General features: G+C 44.5%; 1 protein-coding gene across 1 annotated transcript in view; it reads left to right on the plus strand.

Annotated features, from left to right (window-relative positions):
- LOC147691775 (reticulon-3-like) overlaps positions 1 to 22713 on the plus strand; it is a 159767-nt gene that overhangs the window by 130308 nt on the left and 6746 nt on the right. The window contains exons 6-7 of the mRNA XM_086938069.1: positions 4146 to 4192; positions 20764 to 20822. Of these exons, the coding sequence (XP_086794195.1) occupies positions 4146 to 4192; positions 20764 to 20822 (106 nt within the window). The remainder of the gene's footprint in view (positions 1 to 4145; positions 4193 to 20763; positions 20823 to 22713) is intronic.

Here is a 22713-nt window from a genome sequence, read left to right on the forward strand (position 1 = left end):
GAAAATGGCTCGCTCCCTCCCACTCTTAGAGAAGCCTTAATTGTTACTTTGCTAAAACCAGGGAAACGGGCAGATAGTTGTGAGTCCTATTGACCGCTATCCTTGTTGAATAACTATACCAAAATAATTGCCATGGTAATTGCCACTAAATTACGGCATTGCTACCACCCCTGGTTCTCTCGGATCAATCGGGTTTTGTGCCGTCCCGCTCAAGATCCCATAACTTGCGCACTCTATTTGCAGTTTAACAGCAATTAGATCCAGAATGCAGAGCAGTGGCAGTGTTGCTTGACGCTGCTAAGGCTTTTGATTCGGTCAGGTGGGGGTATATGTATGCCACACTGCGGAGGATGGACTTGCCGTTTACATTCATAAGCTGAATAGAGATCCTGTATATGGCCCGACAGCGAGGGTGCTAATCAACAATTGTCACTCTAAACCCTTTAAAACCTACAAAGGAACCAGGCAGGGGTGCCCACTCTCACCCATTTTTTTTTGCCATTGTGATGGATCCCTTGGCCTGTGTTGTGCGACAGAGGTACAATTTAGCCAACGTCCCCTGGTAATCTCCATGCATGCAGACAACATGGTTTTATATATACGAAATACATGGCTTCTCTAGGAATACATTAAATATGAACATCTGTCGAGGGTAAGAATCAACTGGGGTAAATCTTCTGTCTTCCCACTCACTCTGCACATCGCAGTTCCAAATGGAATATCCTCTTCACTGGGTGATGGAGCCTGTAAGGTGTTATGGGGTCTGAGTGCACGCCGATCCAGAGACTGTGCTGAGATAGAACTATGGCAAAGCTCTATCAACCACAGACGACCAAGTGAATAGATGGACAGGCCTACCCCATTTCCTTACAGATAAAATAGCAGTAATAAAAATGGTCACCCTTCCCCAGTACGTGTTCCTCTTCACTAATGTCCCCATCAAATTAACAAAGGCTTTTTCTCGCAGCTCCGTTCGATTTTGATACCGTTGGTCTGAGCAGACAAGAAATCAAGTTGTAGCTGGGAAACTGACTAGGCCTTATTCGAAGGGGAGGGGGGGGGGGGTGTTCGCAGCACCTGATTTATATATGTGGTACTTATGTGCACAGGCACAAATCGCACACTACTGTTTTTTCCCTCCATTCCACATGTGGCGGTGGAAGTGGATGATGTGGCTCCTGACCGATTAGTGGCACTGTCTTTAAGACAAAGTCCAATTACCCTTTCAGGGACATGTGCCTGGCGGACTGCACGGCTCCGGCATGGTGCGGGATGGTGAGACCTGCAGGCAGACAACTTGTATACGCCCCGGCTCTCTCAATAGTGCACCATCCCAAACTCTTGATTACTCAGGAAAAAAAAGGACGCTGAAAATTTTGGCGGGACTGTGCTTAGTCACCATGGGAGATGTATATCCAGAAGGTACTTTGATTCTGATGGGGGAATTGAAAGACCCACTACCGCCCAACCACCACTGTGAGTTAATGTCAGTTTTCACGTATTACATACTGCGAGAGGCGCTCAAGATTTTTAATGACAGGCTCCCCACCGAACCGGTTACATTAAGTCACTTACAAACACTATTAGCAGGCACATCACTGGGTAAGTTGGTCTCTCGACTGTACAACACCTTGCAATCAGACACTGCACCCATTTCCAGTCAGGCACGAGAGCATTTGGAACAGGATTTGGGTGGCGCCCTTAGCGAGCCAACTTTAATCTAGGCATAATGCACTTTATATACTTGCAACAACTGTACTACACACCTTCAATTGCACAGGTATGGACTGAGCGAGATGGCTAACTGTAAACTATGTGGGACGCAGGAGGCCGATTTCCATCACCTTGTTTGGGATTGCTCTAAAGTCCCCGAATTTTGGACGTTGGTTACACAAGATGTAACAATCATGGTGCTGGAGAAGGTGTACTGCTCCTCTCTGTGCTGTTTGCTAGGACTGATGAAACACTTAAAACCAAAGAATAGGAGACTGATGATTGCAATATTACCAGCCAGGAGGAAAGTGGCTCAAACATGGGATAGTAAATGGTCACCGAAATTCGAAACCTGGATAAAAGACTTGATGTTCTGCAGAGACCAATTGGCGTGTAATGCCGAAGAACTCCCAGCACCATCTAGGCCAAAAGATGTTTGGTCGTCTCGAACTGCCTATTTATTGTCTAATTCTCAAAGTGTCCCAAGAGGTCTGAATTTACCCGAGAATGTTAATAATGTACTGTACGATACTGTGGGTTAATGCATAGAACTGATGTACAAAGATATAATGTAAGATAATTAATCTGTTGTCACACGGGCAGAGGGGGAAATATTGCGTATCATACGCATAAGTTGAATGTCTGTTTGGAAATGCAAAAAAAAAAACGCTGCTCCAATACCTTGTCATTGCTTTTCGTTTTCTGTTAGACTGGCTGGTTTTCACCATACTGACATCCAAAGAAAGGAGTAATCTTAATGATTTCTCTATATCAAATCCTCAGCACTATGTGGGAAGGAATAGGGAGAACAGTATGGAGCATCCAACAGCTATCTCACTCCCTTTTTGTCATGGTCTATGCCAGATTAGTATACCTTCCAGCCCACCCACCCACCCACGCCCCTCCGTCCAGCCTCAGCCTTGCCCCACACTCATACCCGGGAGAGAGCAAAAACCATTGCAAGCATCCTGGTCCAAAACTAGATGGCAGGAGTATGCAGAGCATGTGAATCTACAGCCCTACATACTGCAAACAGATGTTTGCAAGTTCAAGGAACGTGTTTCCTCCCATAAATTACATAGGTTGTTAATCAATCGCTGGGCAAGTGTAGATGTGAGGACTGCGTGCTCTGTGATAAAATATGGCTAGTTCTTTGAACTGTTGTGGAAGAGTTGCATCCTTTCACTCCAAACAATTATTAGATCGGCCAAATTCTAAATGGCTTACATTTTCTTCCAATTGGGCTTATCTAGCAAGTATTGCACTACAGACATGGTCTTTCTCGGACCGTTTCTTATCTTAAAGTGATATATTTGCCCGTTGATGCCTTAGCCTTTGTCCTCAATTCAGAAGTCCATCTTCACCATAGGAGCTGAATGAATTAACTTTAATATTAATGAGCTAAAGTTTTCTGAATCACCTGCCTTAGATTGTAGCATTCCTCATGGGCAATATGAATGCCAAAAACACAAGTTCATGGTGTATTCCTGACAACAAAAAGGTTTCTTGCTTTTACTTCTGCAGGTAGTTTCAATTTTTCACTTAAACTGATTCATTTTCCTCTGTCTGCTTTCCTGATTTTCAATCTCCAGACGAGATCTATTTAGATCCAAAGTTCAGAAATCTTGAGTATTTTTTTTACAATCCAGGCTGCTATGTGTAACCTTTGTGGGTATTGATACAATTATCCACTTTTAGCAGAGCACCCCCTTGTTGATAGTATTATACATTACTAAATTCCAACAAGGGTCCACAAACCACTCTAGTGAACCTGGTGAAAACATACACTGCTCTGCCTTTCTCAAGAGTGCCTCTTTTGATAATTCCTTGGCTGCTCCTTGGGGGCTCAATCCATATGTTTCTTGACCGTGTTTGAATCTAAATCCAGAGCCAATCAAACTTGCAGCAAAATCTTGTTGCATAGTTAGTTTTCATCTTCTCTTATCTTATCTTTTGGTTGTTTTTTTTTTGTTTTTGTTTTTTTTGCAGTTGCCTAATGTTCCATGTAATGATTTTAATTTGACGGGTCCACTTCAAGACTGCCAATTCGTTGACTTCAACTGACCAGCTTTTTCCCTTTTACATATAATTTTAAATTAGAAGTAGTACAGTGGTTCCTTTTACCCAAAGTTAACATATTTTGAAAAAGCACCTGGGAGGCACGGTCGTTTTAGATTTTGGAATTCTTTATCTTAAGATGGTGCCTCCAGTTGCCACACCTAGGCTGAGATATTTAGTGTTGACACATATAATGGTTAATCATAAAGCTAGGCTTTTTAATTTTTTTAAGAATGAAACTTTTCTTGTGTATCAATCTGTATTTCACATTCATGCATCACTGCCTTTCTGAAAACCTGTTTTGAGCATTGTCTGATGGTTAGTAAATGTGACTAATGATGAACTCTTCTCTTTCCTCTTCCCCCCCCCCCCAGGGCTGTTGCTGGCTTTCACAGTTCCAGTCATTTATGAAAAATACCAGGTACGTGGCAAAATATTTTAACACGTTTATGGCCTATTGTGGATAGTACCAAACACTTTGTAACTGAAGCTTTGGGTGTTTGTGTATTATTGTTTGGTAATAGCCCAAGAGAAAAAGGGCACTCTGCTTTGATATGGAGTAGAGATTTTTATCTTGTGGCACAATAACCAGTCTGTGTATTGAGGAGCTTCAAGACTAAAATGAGTTTGTCTGCTGTTTGTGCTCTCAAGCCACTTTGGTATTACAAAAGGGGTCATAGACCCTTTTTTATTCACTTCTGTAACTCTGATCATGCTGACATTCTCTCAAGGGGTGTTACTTTTATTTTGGTTGGTGTCCTCGCCCCTTGCAAATGGGATAGACAGTCTTACTGCACCATATTTGAGTGAACACAGAAAGGAGCGGACAGGTAGCATACTGGAAAGAGGCAAAGGGGGTCTTGTGGACCCACCAGACACCCTCCTGAAGGGGAGTACAGTCACTCTGCAGTGCCGGGGGGGTTGGGGGGGGGGGGGGAATCTTTGTTCCCCTTTCAAAGGAATGCCAGGTTGGTGCCTGCAGTGAAAGGCACGCTGGTGGCTTTAGAAGGCTTTGTCAGTCTTTCTTTCTCTAATACTCTGTCCCAAGAGCAGACATGGGTTTACAGCTGTGCTGGAAACTGCACATTCATTGCAAAAGTGCACTGATCTTGTCTGCAACCTCTGAACCCAGTTCAGGGTGTTCGACATCGCAGACCAGCGCAGTGCGACCTATCTGCAATATGGGCCCAGAATCCATATTACTGTAAGAGGAGGGATACTTGCAGAGCTTCAAAGACTGCCCCATAAGGAAACCAACATTTGTAATGCAATAGGTCTTGCATTGATGGATGTTAGAGCTATTGGCGTTGTAAATGGCAATGTTTTGCCTTGGAAGCCCATGTAATTGTCACTGAAGCATGTTTCACACCACACGTGATAAAACAGTATATTTGACTAACCAGATAGTCAACAGTTTGAAAGCCTGAGTTTAATTTCAAAAGATACAAAACAGACTTCTGTGTTGCTGCATGAAGGAAACTGAATACATGTGTTCGAGGCATGTGGGCTGCTCAATTCATATCTGTGCATAGACCGCCGCCAAGTGTTGAGTCCGGATGATTGCACATTGTTGTCCTGGAAGAGTCTTCGAAGTATCACGAGATAGGTGGCTCCTCCCCTGGACTAGAGTGCGCATGGGCATCCTCTCCATCCTCAGATTGTTTTTTTCCGCCATTGGGTTCGGATGTACTTTCTTGACTCCAGTTCGGAATCGATATAAAAAACTTTATCACGGCCAAAAGGCCTTCGGGGCGTCTGTATTGTCTTTCGTTCGGTGCCAAGTACTTGATCCAGTTCTTCGAACAAGACGTCGAAGGCCGTTTGCCTTTTTTCGACACCAGGCCCGACAACGGTAGACGATGGAACGGAGCCCGTTCAAAAGATGCCCCGTTTGCAACTCCAAATACCCTCACATTGATGTGCAATAAATGCCTATCCCCGGACCACGACTAGGCCAGCTGCATGGCCTGTTCTAGGTTCAGGTCTAAGAAGACACTTCAGCTTCGACGCGCCGCAAGACAGTCGGCGCAGAAAACGCGCCCGACCGGAGAACATCTTCGAGGCTGATGACGACGAGGATCCTGAACAGTCTGATCCTGCGTCGGAGCAGGACTCCATCTATGATGAGGACGAAGAAGAAGACTACGTCCATGAGGAAGACGTCGTTGAGGTAGAAGACGACGCAGAAGCCATCGGAGCCGTCTATGACGACTCGAGCGATGAGCAAGGCTCAACCGCAGTCGCGGGGCCCAATACTGACACTGTACTTTCTAAGGCTCAGGTCGAGGCATCGCCGGAAGGCCTTAGCCGAGATCTTAATCCAAATTTTATAGCCCCGCGTCAAGGCTCGGCTAAGAATATTTCTAATGAGCCATCGGTCGATCAACCACAATCAGCGGTGAAATAGACAGATGCTAAACCAAAACTGATAAAGACAGTCATCGGATCGACGGCTTCGGAGTCATCGGCTCCAATCAAAACCAAAAGTGTCATCGACCCTTTGGGGTCACAAGGGGGCGTCGGCGCTGAGATCGGGGCGCCGAAGCCTGTATCTACGGTCAAGCACGTCGCGCTGACGCAGTCTACGTCCAAAGATGGCGACACTGGCAAAGGACTCAAGGCTAAAAAGACTCTCGATCCGAAGCTTCCAGCCTCCAAGCCAATAGTGGTTTGGAAAGTGGTAAGTGTGTTCTCCACATGCAGTTATATCAATTTTCGAGATTAATATCCATTTTTTCAGATCATAATATGGAGGACAGACACATTTTTGTTTGCAGTGCGATTTCTTTTATTTTAGTTCATAGAGCAAAGGACAGCCGACACGTGTTTCGCCCCCTCTTGGCGATTTGCGCCGGGGCTTTCTCAAGGCTAGGTTGATTAAGTCACGTGGACAATCCTCGTATCCAAATATTTACAATGTCCCAGATACAAAAATATATAGTTCTTCAAAGGTAAAACATTTTTTGTTGGACTGATGCCCCCGATCCTAAAGTCCTTCCGACATGGTGGTTTCTTGGGTTGAATCCCAGCGCTGGGTTTCAACCCAAGAAACCACCATGTCGGAAGGACTTTAGGATCGGGGGCATCAGTCCAACAAAAAATGTTTTACCTTTGAAGAACTATATATTTTTGTATCTGGGACATTGTAAATATTTGGATACGAGGATTGTCCACGTGATTTAATCAACCTAGCCTTGAGAAAGCCCCGGCGCAAATCGCCAAGAGGGGGCGAAACACGTGTCGGCTGTCCTTTGCTCTATGAACTAAAATAAAAGAAATCGCACTGCAAACAAAAATGTGTCTGTCCTCCATATTATGATCTGAAAAAATGGATATTAATCTCGAAAATTGATATAACTGCATGTGGAGAACACACTTACCACTTTCCAAACCTGTTTCGTATCTGAAGTCTAAGAGGTCCAGAGCTTCGAGTGTGTCTCCACCCACTTACTGAGATCACTTATTCAAGTGTTGTCTAAAGCCTCAAATTCCCTGGACCTTTGCTACTCCATTCACTCCAAGCCAATAGTGGGTAAGGCTTTCGAGTCGAGGAGCAAAATCGACCCGAAAGAGCATGTCGCGTCTAAGCAGAAGAGCGTCCCTGCTGCGCACAGACTGAGTCGATCGGATCGAAGACAGCGCCGCCCTCTAAGAAGGTCAGTTCGTCTCCAATGCTTACACCGCCAATCAAGTACAGACTGTCCCGACCGCTCGGCCCAAGGCGTTCGAGCCACAAAAAGCACCGACACAGCCAAAAAGGTGTTGGTAGTATCCAGAAATCAGCCCAATGAGGAGGATGTGGTGTTCCAAGCGCCCTCCTATAACAATCGGTCCAAACTATTTATTGACTCTGATTCTGGCAGACTCACTATTTACAAAAGAAAGATCATTCCAGAAAATCCTTTGGAGTCTTACAAGATCCCACTCAAAAAGAAAAGGGACTCTGCCACCTCACCTTCTTTTTGAACCTGTGGAGTCCTATGGACAACAATATGCCTATTCTCCCGCACGTACCAATGAGGATGTGGGGGAGGGTTACTATGAGGAGGAATTTACTTATCCTATTGACACAGATCAAGAGGAACCTCAACCCTGACTGACCCGGTTGACCCTGGTGAGCCACACACCACGCCTGACACTCAGTCCTATACCGTCAACCTCGCCTACTGAAGATACTGCTACGTTTAACGCATTGATTGATTGAAAGGGCAGCCAATAACCATGACGTGGAAATGCACGCTGACCCAGTGGAGGAAGACTTTTTGTTTGATACTTTCTCAACTTCAGAAAGATCAGTAAAGACCTTGCCTATGCTAAAGGGTGTCCTTAAACACGCTGCTGACATTTTCAAGGAGACCACAAGGGCAAGGGTTGTAAACCCAAGGATTGAAAGGAAATACCGGCCTGCACCTGTAGACCCTACGTACATCAAAGGCCAGCTCCCATTGGAGTCCCTAGACCAGTGGTGATGCTCCTCCGGACAAAGAATCCAAAATCTTGGAAGCTTCTGGCAAACGAGTAGCGGCTCTAGCGTCAAATATTTGAAGGATCTCAAATACACAGGCCCTATTAGCCAGATATGATAGGGCTCATCACGACACGTTAGAGCAGCTACTACAACACCTGCGTGATGCTTCTAAGGAGGGAGCAGAAATGCTGATACAGGAAGGGAAGCGGATTTCAAATGCATCCATTAAATGTGCACTGGATGCAGCAGACACGGCAGCTAGGGCCATCAACACAAGTGTGATGCTTAGAAGGCATGCCTGGCTACGCATCTCTGGTTTTAAGCCGGAGATCCAAACAACTTAACTTAATCAGCCAGTTAACCCAGACTTTCTATTTTGGTCCTGATGTGGACACAAACCTAGAAAAAAATTAAAAAGACACAGACAGCAAAATCCATGGGAGCTATGCAGTCACAACAGTTCAGGGGCGGTTCCTTTCGTCGCTCCAGTAACAGGGGAGCCTCTAGAGGTCCAGCATCACAGCAAGCACAATACAACAAAGGGAGCACACAAACCACCTATAACAAAAATAGGGGTGGGTATCATGGGAACAGCACCAAAGGCAGAGGACGAGGAAATAATAATGCCAGCTCCTCCGCCACCAATAAACAGTGAAAACTGGCCCCAGACCATGTAACACCGGTCGGGGGAAGACTTCAGCAGTTCCTGCCAGTCTGGGCAGGCATTACCACAGACCGGTGGGTGAGACAACTTATCCAATACGGCTATTGTCTAGAACTTACCTCCACTCCACCCAACATACCCCCAAGGCACCGTCCTATGTCCGCAGAGCACATGCACTTATTGCAGCAAGAAGTCATCTGCATGCTGCAAAAAGGGGCCATAGAACTCGTGCCTTTAGAACAGGGTACAGGGGTGTACTCACTGTACTTCTTAATCCCAAAGTGTGTATATATGTGTATATGTGTATATATATATATATATATATATATATATATATATATATATATATCCTACTGGCGTCTCGCCAGTAGGTATATATAGTTAGAATTTTCAAAAATCCCATAGGGAAAAAATCCTATGTCTAATAACTTTGGCGTTTGTGGACGGAATCGGCTGAAATTTTCAGGAAAATGGCACATTTTGTTTCTGAGCAGCCCCTGGAAATTTGGTGGGGTTTCGTCAAGGGGGGGCTGAGAAAAAAGGGGGGTCCCAAAACGCGTTTTTCCCATTCATTTTTCCATAGGGCGGTTGGACTCACTTTTAGCTCGAACGGCTGAATGGATTTGCACGAAACTTGGCAAAATTGTAGGGACTGTTAGCCCGATGTGCCTTTGCTAGGTCTCAATATATGTGCTCCAGTAGTTTTTGAGAAATTAACGTTCAAAACAAGATATATATCTGTAACAGCGCTCTGGGCAGCGATCCGGTCCGCTTACTTTTCGCGAAACGGAACTTTGCGCGCAGAAAGCTGATTGGCTCTCCGGTGTCTGTCAACATTCTAAACAGTCCGGAGCGGCCGCCATCTTATCTCTCGGTAGGATCGAGAGAGAAGAAGAGGTGAAAAACGAAGGGGGAATTTATTGAAAGGGGGCAAGGTATACCCCTCTTGACCCCCTAGGAATGTTGTTGGGGTTATTAAAGGGTCCCGTTGGGAAAATAAAAAAAAATGATTTTTCACGGTAGAAGCGCTTCACGGGCCGCGAACTGGGCCGCAAACTGGTAGCGAAACGGGAATTCGCCATTTTGTGCTTCGTTTTAATTGTTTAGAGACAAAAATTATCGCCGCACATCGGCCACAATGCATGAATATCGCTGAAAAGTCAGCGATATTCATGCATTATCCAGCAAATGCTCTTAGCCATGTTATCCACCTTCCATTGGATAACATGGCTAAAAACTGCTCTGTGCGTGAGCTTTTTTTTTTTTTTTTGCTGCGTGACGTTTGTTAACATTCGATTCGATGGAAATCAGGAAGTGTTGACCACCATTTTGTCACTGCGAGTAAATATTTTGTTATAAATGAATCCTTATTGATAAACATGGTCTGCGCCATCTTGCGTTTTTGTCCAATGCCACAATTTTGTCGTGCACGGCAGCCATTTTAGATGCCTTGACCAGGGCCACTCTCTGCACGCCGCCGATCCTCAGCATGGCTCCTCACCCTCGCAAGCATCTCCCCCACGCACTGGTCACCCCCGCTCTCTCTCTCATGCATGGGCCATATACTTCCCCCCCATCTGCGCTGCTCTTCTCTGAGAATCACACCCTGTGCCCGCCCGACACCTCCCTTTCACCCTATTCACTACCGCACCCTCTGACACTCCTCTTCCTCTGTGTCCGATTGTCCAGGCCGGACCTAGGCTATCACCTAGCCCTGCGGATGTAGTTTATGGCCCCAGCTGTAGAGTATCCAGACATGCCAACCCTCCCGATTCAGGCGTGAGACTACTGATTTCAGTGCTAGTCTTTCGCTTCCCGATTTCTGCAAGGAAAAACCCGGGGGCATATTACCAACAACTAGCGATAATTTTTGTCTCTAACTTGTTTAGAGACAAAAATTATCGCCGCACATCGGCGAATTTTATCGCACATAAACCTTGCTATTAGCAAGGTTTATCGCAAATGCGATAAAAAACGGCCGCAATGCATGTATATCGTTGAAAAGTCAGCGATATTCATGCATTATCCAGCAAATGCTCTTAGCCATGTTATCCACTTCCCATTGGATAACATGGCTAAAACTGCTCAGGGCAGGTGTTAGGTTTTGGAGATATTCGCGCTTAGCGCGAATATCTCCAAAAGTTGGTAATAGGAGATAGCGATGGTTAGGGACTGTTTCCAGTCGCTAAAATCTTGGCACGCCCACTTTGCATGTCGTTAGTTATAAATATCACTGATATGCAAAGCGGGGCCCAAGATGGTCGCTATCTCCTTTTAGCTGTCACTAACTGGTGTTTGCGACAGCTTGGTAATAGGGAGATAATTTTATCTCTTTTTTTTTGGCTTTTAAAGCCAAAAAAGCGGAAATAAACCCCCTTGATAATATGCCCCATGATTTCTCGGGGGTTTCAGCTGACAGGGCTTGGTATTGTGTTACGTGCTAATTCTTCCAGGAAACGTCAGAGGGTCGATGCAGGGGTTCTAGAAGGGGTGATAAACCATTTAAGCCTCATGAACAAGCGCATGGTCTTTTAAAGATTTGTGAAGTACTCGGGGCGGCGGTGTGTGTGTCCTCTTTCAGGAGCGGGCGGGGGGGGCACTGCCAGCAACTTGCCAGGCCAGGCAGTGTTCAACACGTGCATCACCCTTTCTCTGCCTGCTATTGCGCTCCATGCTTCGGAAAGGTAAGAAAAAGAACGTGCATTTGAGTTTGAAATGTCCGATCTTGTAGCAGTACACTTGCAAAGCCCACACATGACAATAACCCGATTCAAGGCCCCATTCACCCGATTTTTTTTAAACATATATAGCACTCCAACAAAGTTAGATTTTAAAACTTTATTAACTTTTAACTATAATGAACGGAACAAAAACTGTAAAAACATTTAAACATTTTTCACCCAAAAAAGCAACAATGGTCAGAAGCTGTCTTTTGTGCGAATAGTCCCAAGGCAGCACAACGTGCAGAGTTCTGGACGGCACCCAGGTGATGTCGCCTGGGTGCCGCACTGGTTTTGGGATCCTACAATGCTGCTCCGAAAATTGGCGTGAGGCGTCCCGGGTGGTGCGGGGGAGGCCTCGTCAGTAGCGGTCTGTTGTGCGAATAGTCCCAAGGCAGTACGCGCTGAGATGTTGATGGCACCCAGGTGATGTCCAGTAAACTGCCGCACTGGTTTTGGTATCCTACAATGCTGCTCCGAAAATTGGCGTGCGGCGGCCCGGGGGGGGGAGGCGGCGTGAACGGGCCTCCCCAGGTGGCGGCCATCCAGCTGAGTTGCGCCCGCTCTTGCGGCTACAGCGTCTCGCTCACCATGTTGTTGAGTTGCTCCCACTCTTGCAGTGCAGCGATAGGCGGCTGCCACATGACTCTTAAAATGGCGGACGGCTCTTCGGTCTGGTCCACTGAAATGGCCCTGGGACACCTTGGAACTCGGACGCTTGCCTGCTAGGGCTTGGGCTCCATTCTCGAATAGCGTCCCCTCAGCCGTGAAGATTCTACAAAAGTCTTGGGGGCCCCCGACTCCCGCAGGCTTCCGGTGGGGAGCGGCTGCCATGATTGCTCGCGGAATGACCACGACGGAGCCACGAGATGGTGGTGCTCTCATGCTGACGCCAGCTTCAGTCTGAATGATCCAGAAACAAGGTGGGGCTTTCATCGTTTGGGAAAAAAAAATGTTCTAAACCAATGAAAAGTGTTATTTTTAGGTCATATGACCAAGCCTTCCATCTTTAGGAAACCAAAAGTAAAATGAACCAATGAAAAGTTTTATAAACTAGTCACATGACCTGTTATGCGGCATAGGGCTAGAAAAAGCGTAGAAAATCCGTTGGCACGTGAGGCGGCGTCAGTAGCGGACCGATGTGCGAATAGGCCGAAGGCAGGACAACGCGTCGAGATCCGGATGGCACCGAGGTGGTGTCCAGCAAATTGCCGCACTGGTGTGGCCATCCTACAATGCTGCGCCGAAAGACGGCGTGTCCAGCTGAGTTGCGGTCACTCTTGCGGTACAGTGACTCGAACGCGCCGAGATCCGGATGGCACCGAGGTGGTGTCCAGCAAATTGCCGCACTGGTGTGGCCATCCTACAATGCTGCGCCGAAAGACGGCGTGTCCAGCTGAGTTCCGGTCACTCTTGCGGTACAGTGAGTCGAACGCGCCGAGATCCGGATGGCACCGAGGTTGTGTCCAGCAAGTTGCCGCACTGGTGTGGCCATCCTACAATGCTGCGCCGAAAGTCGGCGTGGGGTGCCCCGTTGGCTTATGAGGTGATGTCAGTAGTGGACCGATGTGTGAATAGGTCGGAACCAGCACAAGGCGCCAAGATCCGAATGGCAAGTCCTGGATGTTGAGTGCCATAGTTGAGAGTTCTGAGCAGTGCTTGTAAGACTGTCTGAAGCTTATTTGCACCTGCTGCAGCTTCACTATTGCCCTGGTGTGGCCAAAGGTCGCACATGACATAGGCGGCCGGCTCCCGAGGTCCGGCGGAACTTTTTTCCTTCTCCTTTCTGCTTCTTTTCCTACAATCCGTTTCATCTGAAGACACGACCAGTACCCTGAATGTGTGCAGGGGGACGCTATTGATTGAATGAAAATGGCGGCTTGACACAAAGCTGACTCAAGCGTTGCTGTTGATGCTATACAGACAAAAATTGGTTTTCAGTTTGTACATTTTTCAGGATTTTTTTTCCATCCAAGTCTGATTGAGAGTTTGTAGAAAAATGGCTTCAGATTTTCCACATACTACTCTTCAACATTCTTCCTAAATGTAACAATGTGAAACTCACTAGGAGAACGGCTGTTTCTGTTTCCTTTCAAAATGCTGCCAACAATATTTTCTGAATGGAAGACACCATCTTGTAGCATAAAGGGCCGAAAGGGGTTCTGGTCTGGCCGATGGTTGGTGGAGACATTTTGACTATATCTTGGACCTGCCCGGCCTCGCCCAAAATGGCGCCAGTATAAATGGGACTCGTAACTCCTTGCCCGCAAATGTATATCTAGAAAATGTTATTGTAAGTGGCCCTGTCTTATTTTAATTACAAAATGTATGTCCACCGATTCCGCAACTGTTAGACACCTTAGTTCTTGCAACCTAATGGCCCGCTCGTTACGTTCCTCTACAGTGTAAATGTCTCCTCATCATATACGATTTCAGTTTGCGCCGTGGCCGGCCCACGTGGTTATAGGCCCGTATTTGTATACTGACATTTTCACAATAAAGGTTTTTAAAACAAAACACGGTAGTAGTATTTACATTGGTAAAGTTTTTACTTTTAGTCACTGTTTTCGAATCAGTAAAAGGCAAGTGAAATAAAGCAGTCCAATTACATGACGGATAAAAGGTATAATATGTAGGAACGCAGTAAAGATAAATGGTCAAGGGCAGTTGTGTTTTCCACTCCTGCAACATAAAGTGATCGATAAGAATCTGATAATCAGGCGTATCGGCGACTAAGACAGCAGGCCGAGTATCTTTTACTCAACGGCTCCGTCATGGAACGAAGAAACGCCCTTTTTCTCGAAAAAGGAATATATTTTACTTGCAGGACAGTTGTACATTTTCCGGGAAAGTACATTAGCCTGGAATATTATAACATATGTTTTAAAAAAAATAATGTTCGAAAACAATAAAAAGCGTAATTTTTCGGTCATATGACCAAGCTTTTCATCATTAAAATAACAAAAGTAAAATGAACCAATGAAAAGTTTTATTAACAAGTCACATGACCTGTTATGCTTACGTTACGCGCTGCGCGCCGCGCCTCGGATCACTTCCGGGTGCGCTAACGCGGCGTGTCATATAACGCATTACGTGACAACGTAGGTCAAGAATATAGTCAAAATGTCTCCACCAACCAGCGTTCGGAATACAACCCCTTTCAGCAGTCCAAAAAGTTCTGTTAAATGACAACAGAGGGGACAGGCAACAAGAACCATCAGTCAAAGAGGGGAGGGCAAGTTCTTCTCTTCCGGGTCATGTTGGGGCGCTACCGGAACTGATCGAATTGGTAGTCTACAGTGTTTCTGGATGTTTCAGACTAAAGCTGGCGTCAGCATGAGAGCACTTCCATCTCGTAGCTCCGTCGTGGCCATTCCACGAGCAGACATGGCAGCCGCTCCCCACCAGAAGCCTGCGGGAGTCGGAGGCCCCCAAGACTTTTGTAGAATCTTCACGGCTGAGGGGACGCTTTCGAGAATGGGACCCAAGCCCTATCAGGGAAGCGTCCGAGTTCAAAGGTGTCCCAGGGCCATTTTAGTGGACCAGGCCCAAAACCGAAGAGCCGGCCGCCATTTTGAGAGTCCTGTGGCAGCCGCCTATCGCTGCACCGCAAGAGCGGGAGCAACTCAACTACATGATGAGCGAGACGCTGTAGTCGCAAGAGCGGGCGGTAAACAGCTGAATGGCGGAAGAGGCACAGTGTAGCAAAAGCGGGCGGAATGGCAACTGAAACGGTAAAGGGGCGCCCCACTACAGCGTGTCTTCAGGTCAAACGGATTGTGGGACAAGGTCCAGAATTGAAGAGTCATCAAAAGGCAAAAAGTTCCGCCGGACCCCGGGAGCCGGCCGCCTATGTCGGGGGCGATCTCAGGCTACACCAGTGCTATAAGACTTGGGGAGGGTGTCGGAGCCAAGCGTCTTCTCCGAGTCCATGGCCAGCACACCGCCCCTCAGGGGCCTCCGTCAAGCTGTTTAGGAAGGTAACATATCACATTGTTTTCAAATGCAGTCCGGTCCACAAACGACACTCACTTACTTTGAGAATAGTGAAGCTGCAGTAGGTGGAAATAAGCTTCAGACAGTGTTACAAGCACTGCTCAGAACTCTTAACTATGGCACCCAACATCCAGAACTTATGCCATTTGAGAATGGCAGTGACATTGAAGCAACTCAGGGACCAAAACCATTAACGTACTTTCACGTATGAAAATCTTACTTGGGACAGGGGCAGGAGCGAAGCGCCCCCTCCCAGTCCGCGCCACCACACCGTATGTTGAAAATCTGAAGCCATCGTTCTACAAAGTCAACCAACCTTGGATTGAAAAATCTAGAAAAATGTACAAACTGAAAACCAGTTTTGGTCTGCATAGCATCAGCAGCAACGCTTGCTATCAGAGTGCATGAGTTTCATGCTCAATCGATTGAGCTAGCCGGATCGGGCAATAAAAAGTATAAAATAGTTATGTAAATAGTTATTTAATAAAATGTTTTACCCTGTTTCTTTGCTGGTGTGTTGTCTATATTTTTAATATTTGCATAGGGTTTGTCGTTATTTTGGGCGGGATGGGTGACTGAGTCGAGCTGTCTTGCAGCCCTCATGGTGTGGAGCTCAGTTCATCTCACTATTTTCGTATTTCTCATGAAGGGTTGTTCCTAATATTTCTATTTTAGCGAGGTCAAAAAGAGATCCAATTAGTGGCCTACTGATTTTGCTCGATTACTTTTATATTTTTACACGATTTTTCACTATCTGCAAAGACTAAACAGAGTATTGCGACTTTGTGCTTGTTTGTAAATAGAGAATGATCCAAAGAGAACCAATTCTAAAACAGTAAATGCTTGGATAACAATCAATCAAATGGAGAGACAAGCAGGCACGACGGATTACAACGGGGGCAAAGGCCTGCGTTAACTACCGTTAAATATCTGCAAAGAGAGAGTACTACTAAGAGAAAAGAGGGGAGGGGGGGGGGGGGCAGCGTTCAAAGCACATCAGCGTGCATAAATACGAAAATGTTTTTATCTATCACGTACTTGACATTTTAAAGCTTTTCATATTTGCTATTAAAAAACCAATGAAATTCACAGAAAAAACCATAGGTTATAGTGGATATATAGTTAGGAATTTGCATTTACAAAACCTTGAAAATTCAATGAAAAAACCATTGGTTTTAGGCCATATATAGTTAGGGATTTGCATTTACAAAACCTTATTTTACTCGCATAAAACCATTGAAATTCCATATATAGTTATAAGCGCTAACTATATATCGCGCACCCGCAATCCACTGCTGATGATGTCACATATTACATCATTCATGACATGGTTAGTGACATCACTGATGACATCACTGATGACATCTCAAATGACATCACTGATATCACTGATTACAACATCCAGTGACTGTATGTTTCTGTAAAGTTAAAATATGTTTTACATATTGAAGAATGAGTGGATATATAAGTGTCTGGATGAAGGATTTACTAGGTGCATGACTGACTGATTGAGTGAGTGATTAAATGTGTCTCACTGAGTGCATGGGTTAGTGACTAAACTGTTTTAATTTGTGCATCATTATATCTGTTGTTCTACAAACTGCTGCATATGTTGATCAGTAGCTATATGAGTAACTGTATGGGTTATTGATTGGTTGTCCAAGTATTTGTATGGGAAACTGAGTGTGTGTGTATGGGTGGCTGGGAGGTGTGTGACTCTGTACATAGATGTGTGAGTAGTTGATTCACTATATGTATAGATTCAAAAGTGCATGTGCAAACAGCTGTATGGGCGGTTGACTGTGCATGAGTGTATTAGTGAGTGAATGGATATCTCAGTGCTACATGCCAAATTAAGTACATATGTAAAACACAGTACATGTGAGAGTTGACATCTATAAATAACTGTGCATAAGAGCCAGTGAATGTGTGAGTGGCTGTATGGATCATTGTGAACATGTATCAGAGATTGTATAAGAGAGTAAAGTAAATATGTGTTAGTATATGTTTGAATAAGTAAGGTGTGTATAACTGTATAGTTGAGAAAATGGAGGTGTGATTGATTTTTGGCATAACTGACTAGGTGTGTGAGTAACTCCATGGATGAGTGACAGTCTGTGACTCTCTGTTTACACTGATTGTATCTAAGGTTATATTAGAGTCTGAAGAGGTTCATGGTATTATCACATGAATGATATCATCAGTGATGTTATCAGTCATGTCAAATGAGATGTTTTCAGTGATGTCATCAGTGATGTCATTTGAGATGTCATCAGTGATGTCACTAACCATGTCATGAATGATGTAATATGTGACATCATCAGCAGTGGATTGCGGGTGCGCGATATATAGTTAGCGCTTATAACTATATATGGAATTTCAATGGTTTTATGCGAGTAAAATAAGGTTTTGTAAATGCAAATCCCTAACTATATATGGCCTAAAACCAATGGTTTTTTCATTGAATTTTCAAGGTTTTCTAAATGCAAATTCCTAACTATATATCCACTATAACCTATGGTTTTTTCTGTGTATATATATATATATATATATATATATATATATATATATATATATATATATATATATATATATATATATATTTACATATGTGTGTGTATGCAAGTATAATCTCCACACCCTCCCTTCCCTGCCACAGCTGCCTCCACCAGGCTCTACGGCGTGTCTCCCTATTCAGGTTGTCCTCTGGGCAGTCACTATGGACATTCTGACCAGTCAATGTGGAGTCTGCTCCTGAGAAATTCAACGGGCCCTCCACTGTCTGAGTGTTCATCCCCTGGGTGAAAAATGCATTCCCCCCCCCCCCCCCTCCCCCCTGTGTATATTAGGGGACCGGTCCACCAGACTCCTAATGGTCCCCACTGCCTGCAAGCGAGCCTCCGCCCAATACACCGGTGATGCTTCTCCACCATATAAAGTGAGAGAAAAAAAGATGCTGAGGGAAAGAGTGATAATTGGAGTAGCTACCCTTTGGTGCACATCCAATCCTCGATCTCCGGCCCTCAACCATTGCATCATATCAGAACTTTTTCAAATGACAACTCTGCTGGAGGTCATCCCTCTTCTTCGTCAAGGGGGTTTCATGAAATGTGAGGATTTTTTTTTTTAAATCGAAGTTAGGCAAGGGCTTCTCGGTAAAAAAGAAACCTAGTGAGAGCCACGCAAGTCGTGCTAAGTTTCCTTAGCTGCTGGCTGAACTAAGTCCTAAAATGCAAATCTACCCACTTTGCAAAAGTGTCAGTTTTCAGTGGAAAAATGTGATGCGTCCATGTTGTGTTTTGGGCAGTTGGTAATGTCTCGAGCACTAAGCCTACCCACACAAGTGAGGTAAAGTTTTAATAGGCACACACGTGGGATCATAGAATAGTAGAACATTTGTTATAACCGATTCGATTGTGCTGCATCTGTGCCTTCTAAATGCAAGCTAGTGTGCAAGAAAGAAGACCTTTTGAAAAATATCCTTTGCTAGTACGGGTACCCACAAATTCTGAGATGTACAAATAACCAGTGCTCCTAAACTCTGTATCTTGTGCCCATTTCAGAAATGCATAGGTTTCCTTGACTACTATTTTACTCTACATATTTCACTATATGAATTGGTCTATACTCTGTATACAATGACAAACCATTGTACGATGCAGCTCAATTGTTTGCTCTGGATACCTATATATATATATATATATATCCCAGAGACCAGAAGAGTTTATCGGACGTTGTGGTGTATTGCTTTTGTAAATTGGCTATTGTTACAGATAAAAACGTTTGTCCCAAATGGCTATTTTCCTACTCGTTTTCAGTTATTTCTCTATTTCAACAGTTAGTTTCTTTGCGAAATCATTGAGGCATCTAAGCGTGACCCATTGCAAAATTCGGAAGTTCGTCCACTTATAAGAAATCTATAGATCTTCTGGATTATCCATGGGTTTCACACTGGTTTGCACCTCAAACTAGCAGTAGGTTGAGAGCACAAAATATAGGAAAAATTGGCTTCTGCGGTAAATTAAATGACACAACTGCAGTAAAAAATCAATTTTTTTAATTATTTTATTCAGGTCTGCATGTTATGAAAGCTGGGAAGATGGTGACTTTAGCACATCAAACATTTTGTTGTTGTCATTTTTAGGGGAAAAAACACAACTTTATCCAGAGCACTTTTTTCTTAATATTTTCCCAAGAACTCAAAATTTAGCTATATTTTGCCTATTTTCTCCGTCCCCTCCAGGGTAATACACAAACCATGGGTACCTTTAGAATTTCCATGATGTTGGAAAAAGGGACACATATTTAGCCTGGATATATCCTGTGGGGAAAGAAAAAGCTATGGAGTCCCAAGTGCAAACTACCCAAAATAGCCAAGAAAGGTCACAGCACTGTTGGGTGTGTCAGCTGTTAAGGGGTTTAAGCTGTGCACAAATATGGATGCTCTGTTGTGCTTGTGAACAGCTGCTTTAGTCCGCATGTCCCTTATCGCCTCACCTTCTCTGTGGCTACCCTCTAAAACGCACACACATGACCTTCATCTGCTTTTTTCCCCTCCCTCCTTTCAGTTTGTATGTTTTACCTGTTTCTGGCCGGTCCTTGACTCTGCTCTCAATGTCCTCTATTGCTCTCTGCTTTTGTCTCCGCCCTTTCCAAGTAGTCTTATTTTTTCATCTGCCCATATGTTGTTCTCCCTGCCAATTTCCCAGGCTGAAGTTCAGTGATGTTGAATTACTTTACCTTTTTACTGGAAGAGGTGTCCGGTTCCGTGGTTTCTTGAATGTTGTCATGTCCTCAAGTTTACTATCCTGTTCGAAGTCCATAACTATGTGGGCCTGTTCCTATGTCTACTTATACCAGTAAACTTGATTTTGGCTGCTGGCTTTTCCTGTGCAACTGTGTGCCCCTTTCACCTCCTCATGCATCGAAGTCTCATTTGCTGTGTCCCTGCATAGTCTCACTTGCTTCACTCTAATGCCATCCGATCTGTTCTTCAGTCCCCTACCTCATCCATCTGGGCTCTGTGCCCATGTGACTCTGCCTGTTCTGTGTTTTACTTAAGCGTAAATAATGTTTTCGCTGAGTGAATACAGAAACCGTTGGATTTGTCAATGTATATTAAAATATGTAAATTATTCTTTCAGACGCAGATTGACCACTATGTCGCCATCATTCGTGATCAGAGCAAGGCAATCATAGCAAAGTGAGTATTATCCACTGCAGCATTGAAAACTTATTTCAAAGATTTCAATGACAGAACTGATTCAGTACCTTGAACTAAGTGAAGCAGGTTTTAACAAATTGACTGAGTCGGTCCCTTTAGTTTGGAAGATGCACTTGTGGGCTGAAGTCATCTCTGAGTTCTTCCAAATTGATGTTTGTGCCATAGGTCAGGTTAGTGGTTTTATAATTCTGGGTTACATCTCAGAGCTGTAAATGATGATTGAGGTGTATTTTGCAGATTAGCTTTTTGCCAGAGGAAGTTGGATCTACTGAATACTCAAATGCAGTTACATTTGCAGTGCTAGGTATGAGTTTAATTCTTGAAAAGCTGTACACCAAGATATGATTTTCAGACCTGTGTCAATGCGGGCTGGGGGGTGGGTATGCTTACTCTGTACCTTTTAGGAAGGTTCTTGACAATAAGGTAGTGATGGCAGCTGCTACTACAAATGAGTTGCAGGTTTCAAGTAATATAACAGCAAAGATGCTGAAGGCTGGGCTATATTTTCAGAGTTGTGCTGCTGTCTGTGAAAGCTAGTCTAGCTTCCTTATATTTGCATCTTTTGGAAACTGCTGACATCTGTGGTGGCTTCAGATACTGCTCTCAAAGTTGTCCAGTTAATTCAGCATTCTAGTATATACTATTCCTGTTGCAAATTCTTTGACTCAAACATGCTTGGAACCATCTCTTAGGATTGTAAAAGTTAAAATTACATGTTGGCATTTGTATAGATCTTTTCTCACTGTGAGCAAAAAATTGACTGATTTAATAGTAGGAGCAAATGTACCATGGTAATGTTATATCTGATCTGCTGACGGGAGTATATGCAGCCTGCACATTGAAAAGGACAAAGACTAGTGCAAAACTTAAACTCTAATCTTGAAGCCTTAGCACATTAAAAGAAAATTGCCAATTGCTTAAGTAGCTTTGCCCTACAGTCTAGATATCTCAGAAGCAGGTCTCAGCTATAGCCAATGTGTGAGTTTGGATATTAAAACCATTTAAAAGAATGATATGGCCTAAATGATCCCCACCTTGCCTGCTCCCCAAAACAGACAAGGCAAAGGTGCCGCAAGCAGTGAGGCAGCATTTAAAGTCATGCCAATAACGAGTTGCAGATTTAGGATGCAGGGAAAGCCGTTTAATCCAGAAAACGTTTGTCCTAGACCAACCGCCTATTCAGTCGGGGTGTTCAACGATTGCCAACCCAAAGAACCTTCTGTTCCATAGTGACCTAATGAAATTCCATGTCCCATAGGATTTCAATGGATGGATGGAGGGAAAAAAGACTTAACTGAAAGAGGGGAAAGGAAATTGCCTTCAACACAGGACAGTAAAGGTGCTCTTTTATTTGATTTGCGTCCTTTGGTCAGTGGAGCTGGAGCATTCAATTTGTGGCATTTCACTCATGTCATCTGGAAATTCCATGATTTTGCAGCGTGAATCTTTCTGGATTCACTATGCTGTGCATATTCCACAATCTGGTGGTTGGGTCCGAAATCGTAGTCTTTTTTCTTTTTCTTTTTTTTTTCGTAACCCAGGTGGGCATCGACAACTCACCATTTGGTGTACCTTCGGTGACGTCGGCATGCTTCCTGTGGAAGCTACCACCCTTGGGTGCCATCTTCAGATTCTTTTTTCCGCTGTTGGGTCTGGATCGTCTCGTAAAGCTCCAGAAATTTTGAAGGAGAAAAGAGAACGCCGAACTTCTACAGAAAAGAACTTGAAAAGACTAGGAGAAGACCATCAAAGCCGGGACGACTAAGGAGAAGTAACTAGAGATCTTCGACGTCCGACAGGGAATGCGCACCCGGGGGCCCCCTGAGCGCAGTAATGGACAATACACCCTTTAAATTCTGCTGTAAATGCC

Source organism: Lissotriton vulgaris, chromosome 9 (assembly GCF_964263255.1).
Source record: "Lissotriton vulgaris chromosome 9, aLisVul1.2, whole genome shotgun sequence".
Taxonomy (NCBI): domain Eukaryota; kingdom Metazoa; phylum Chordata; class Amphibia; order Caudata; family Salamandridae; genus Lissotriton; species Lissotriton vulgaris.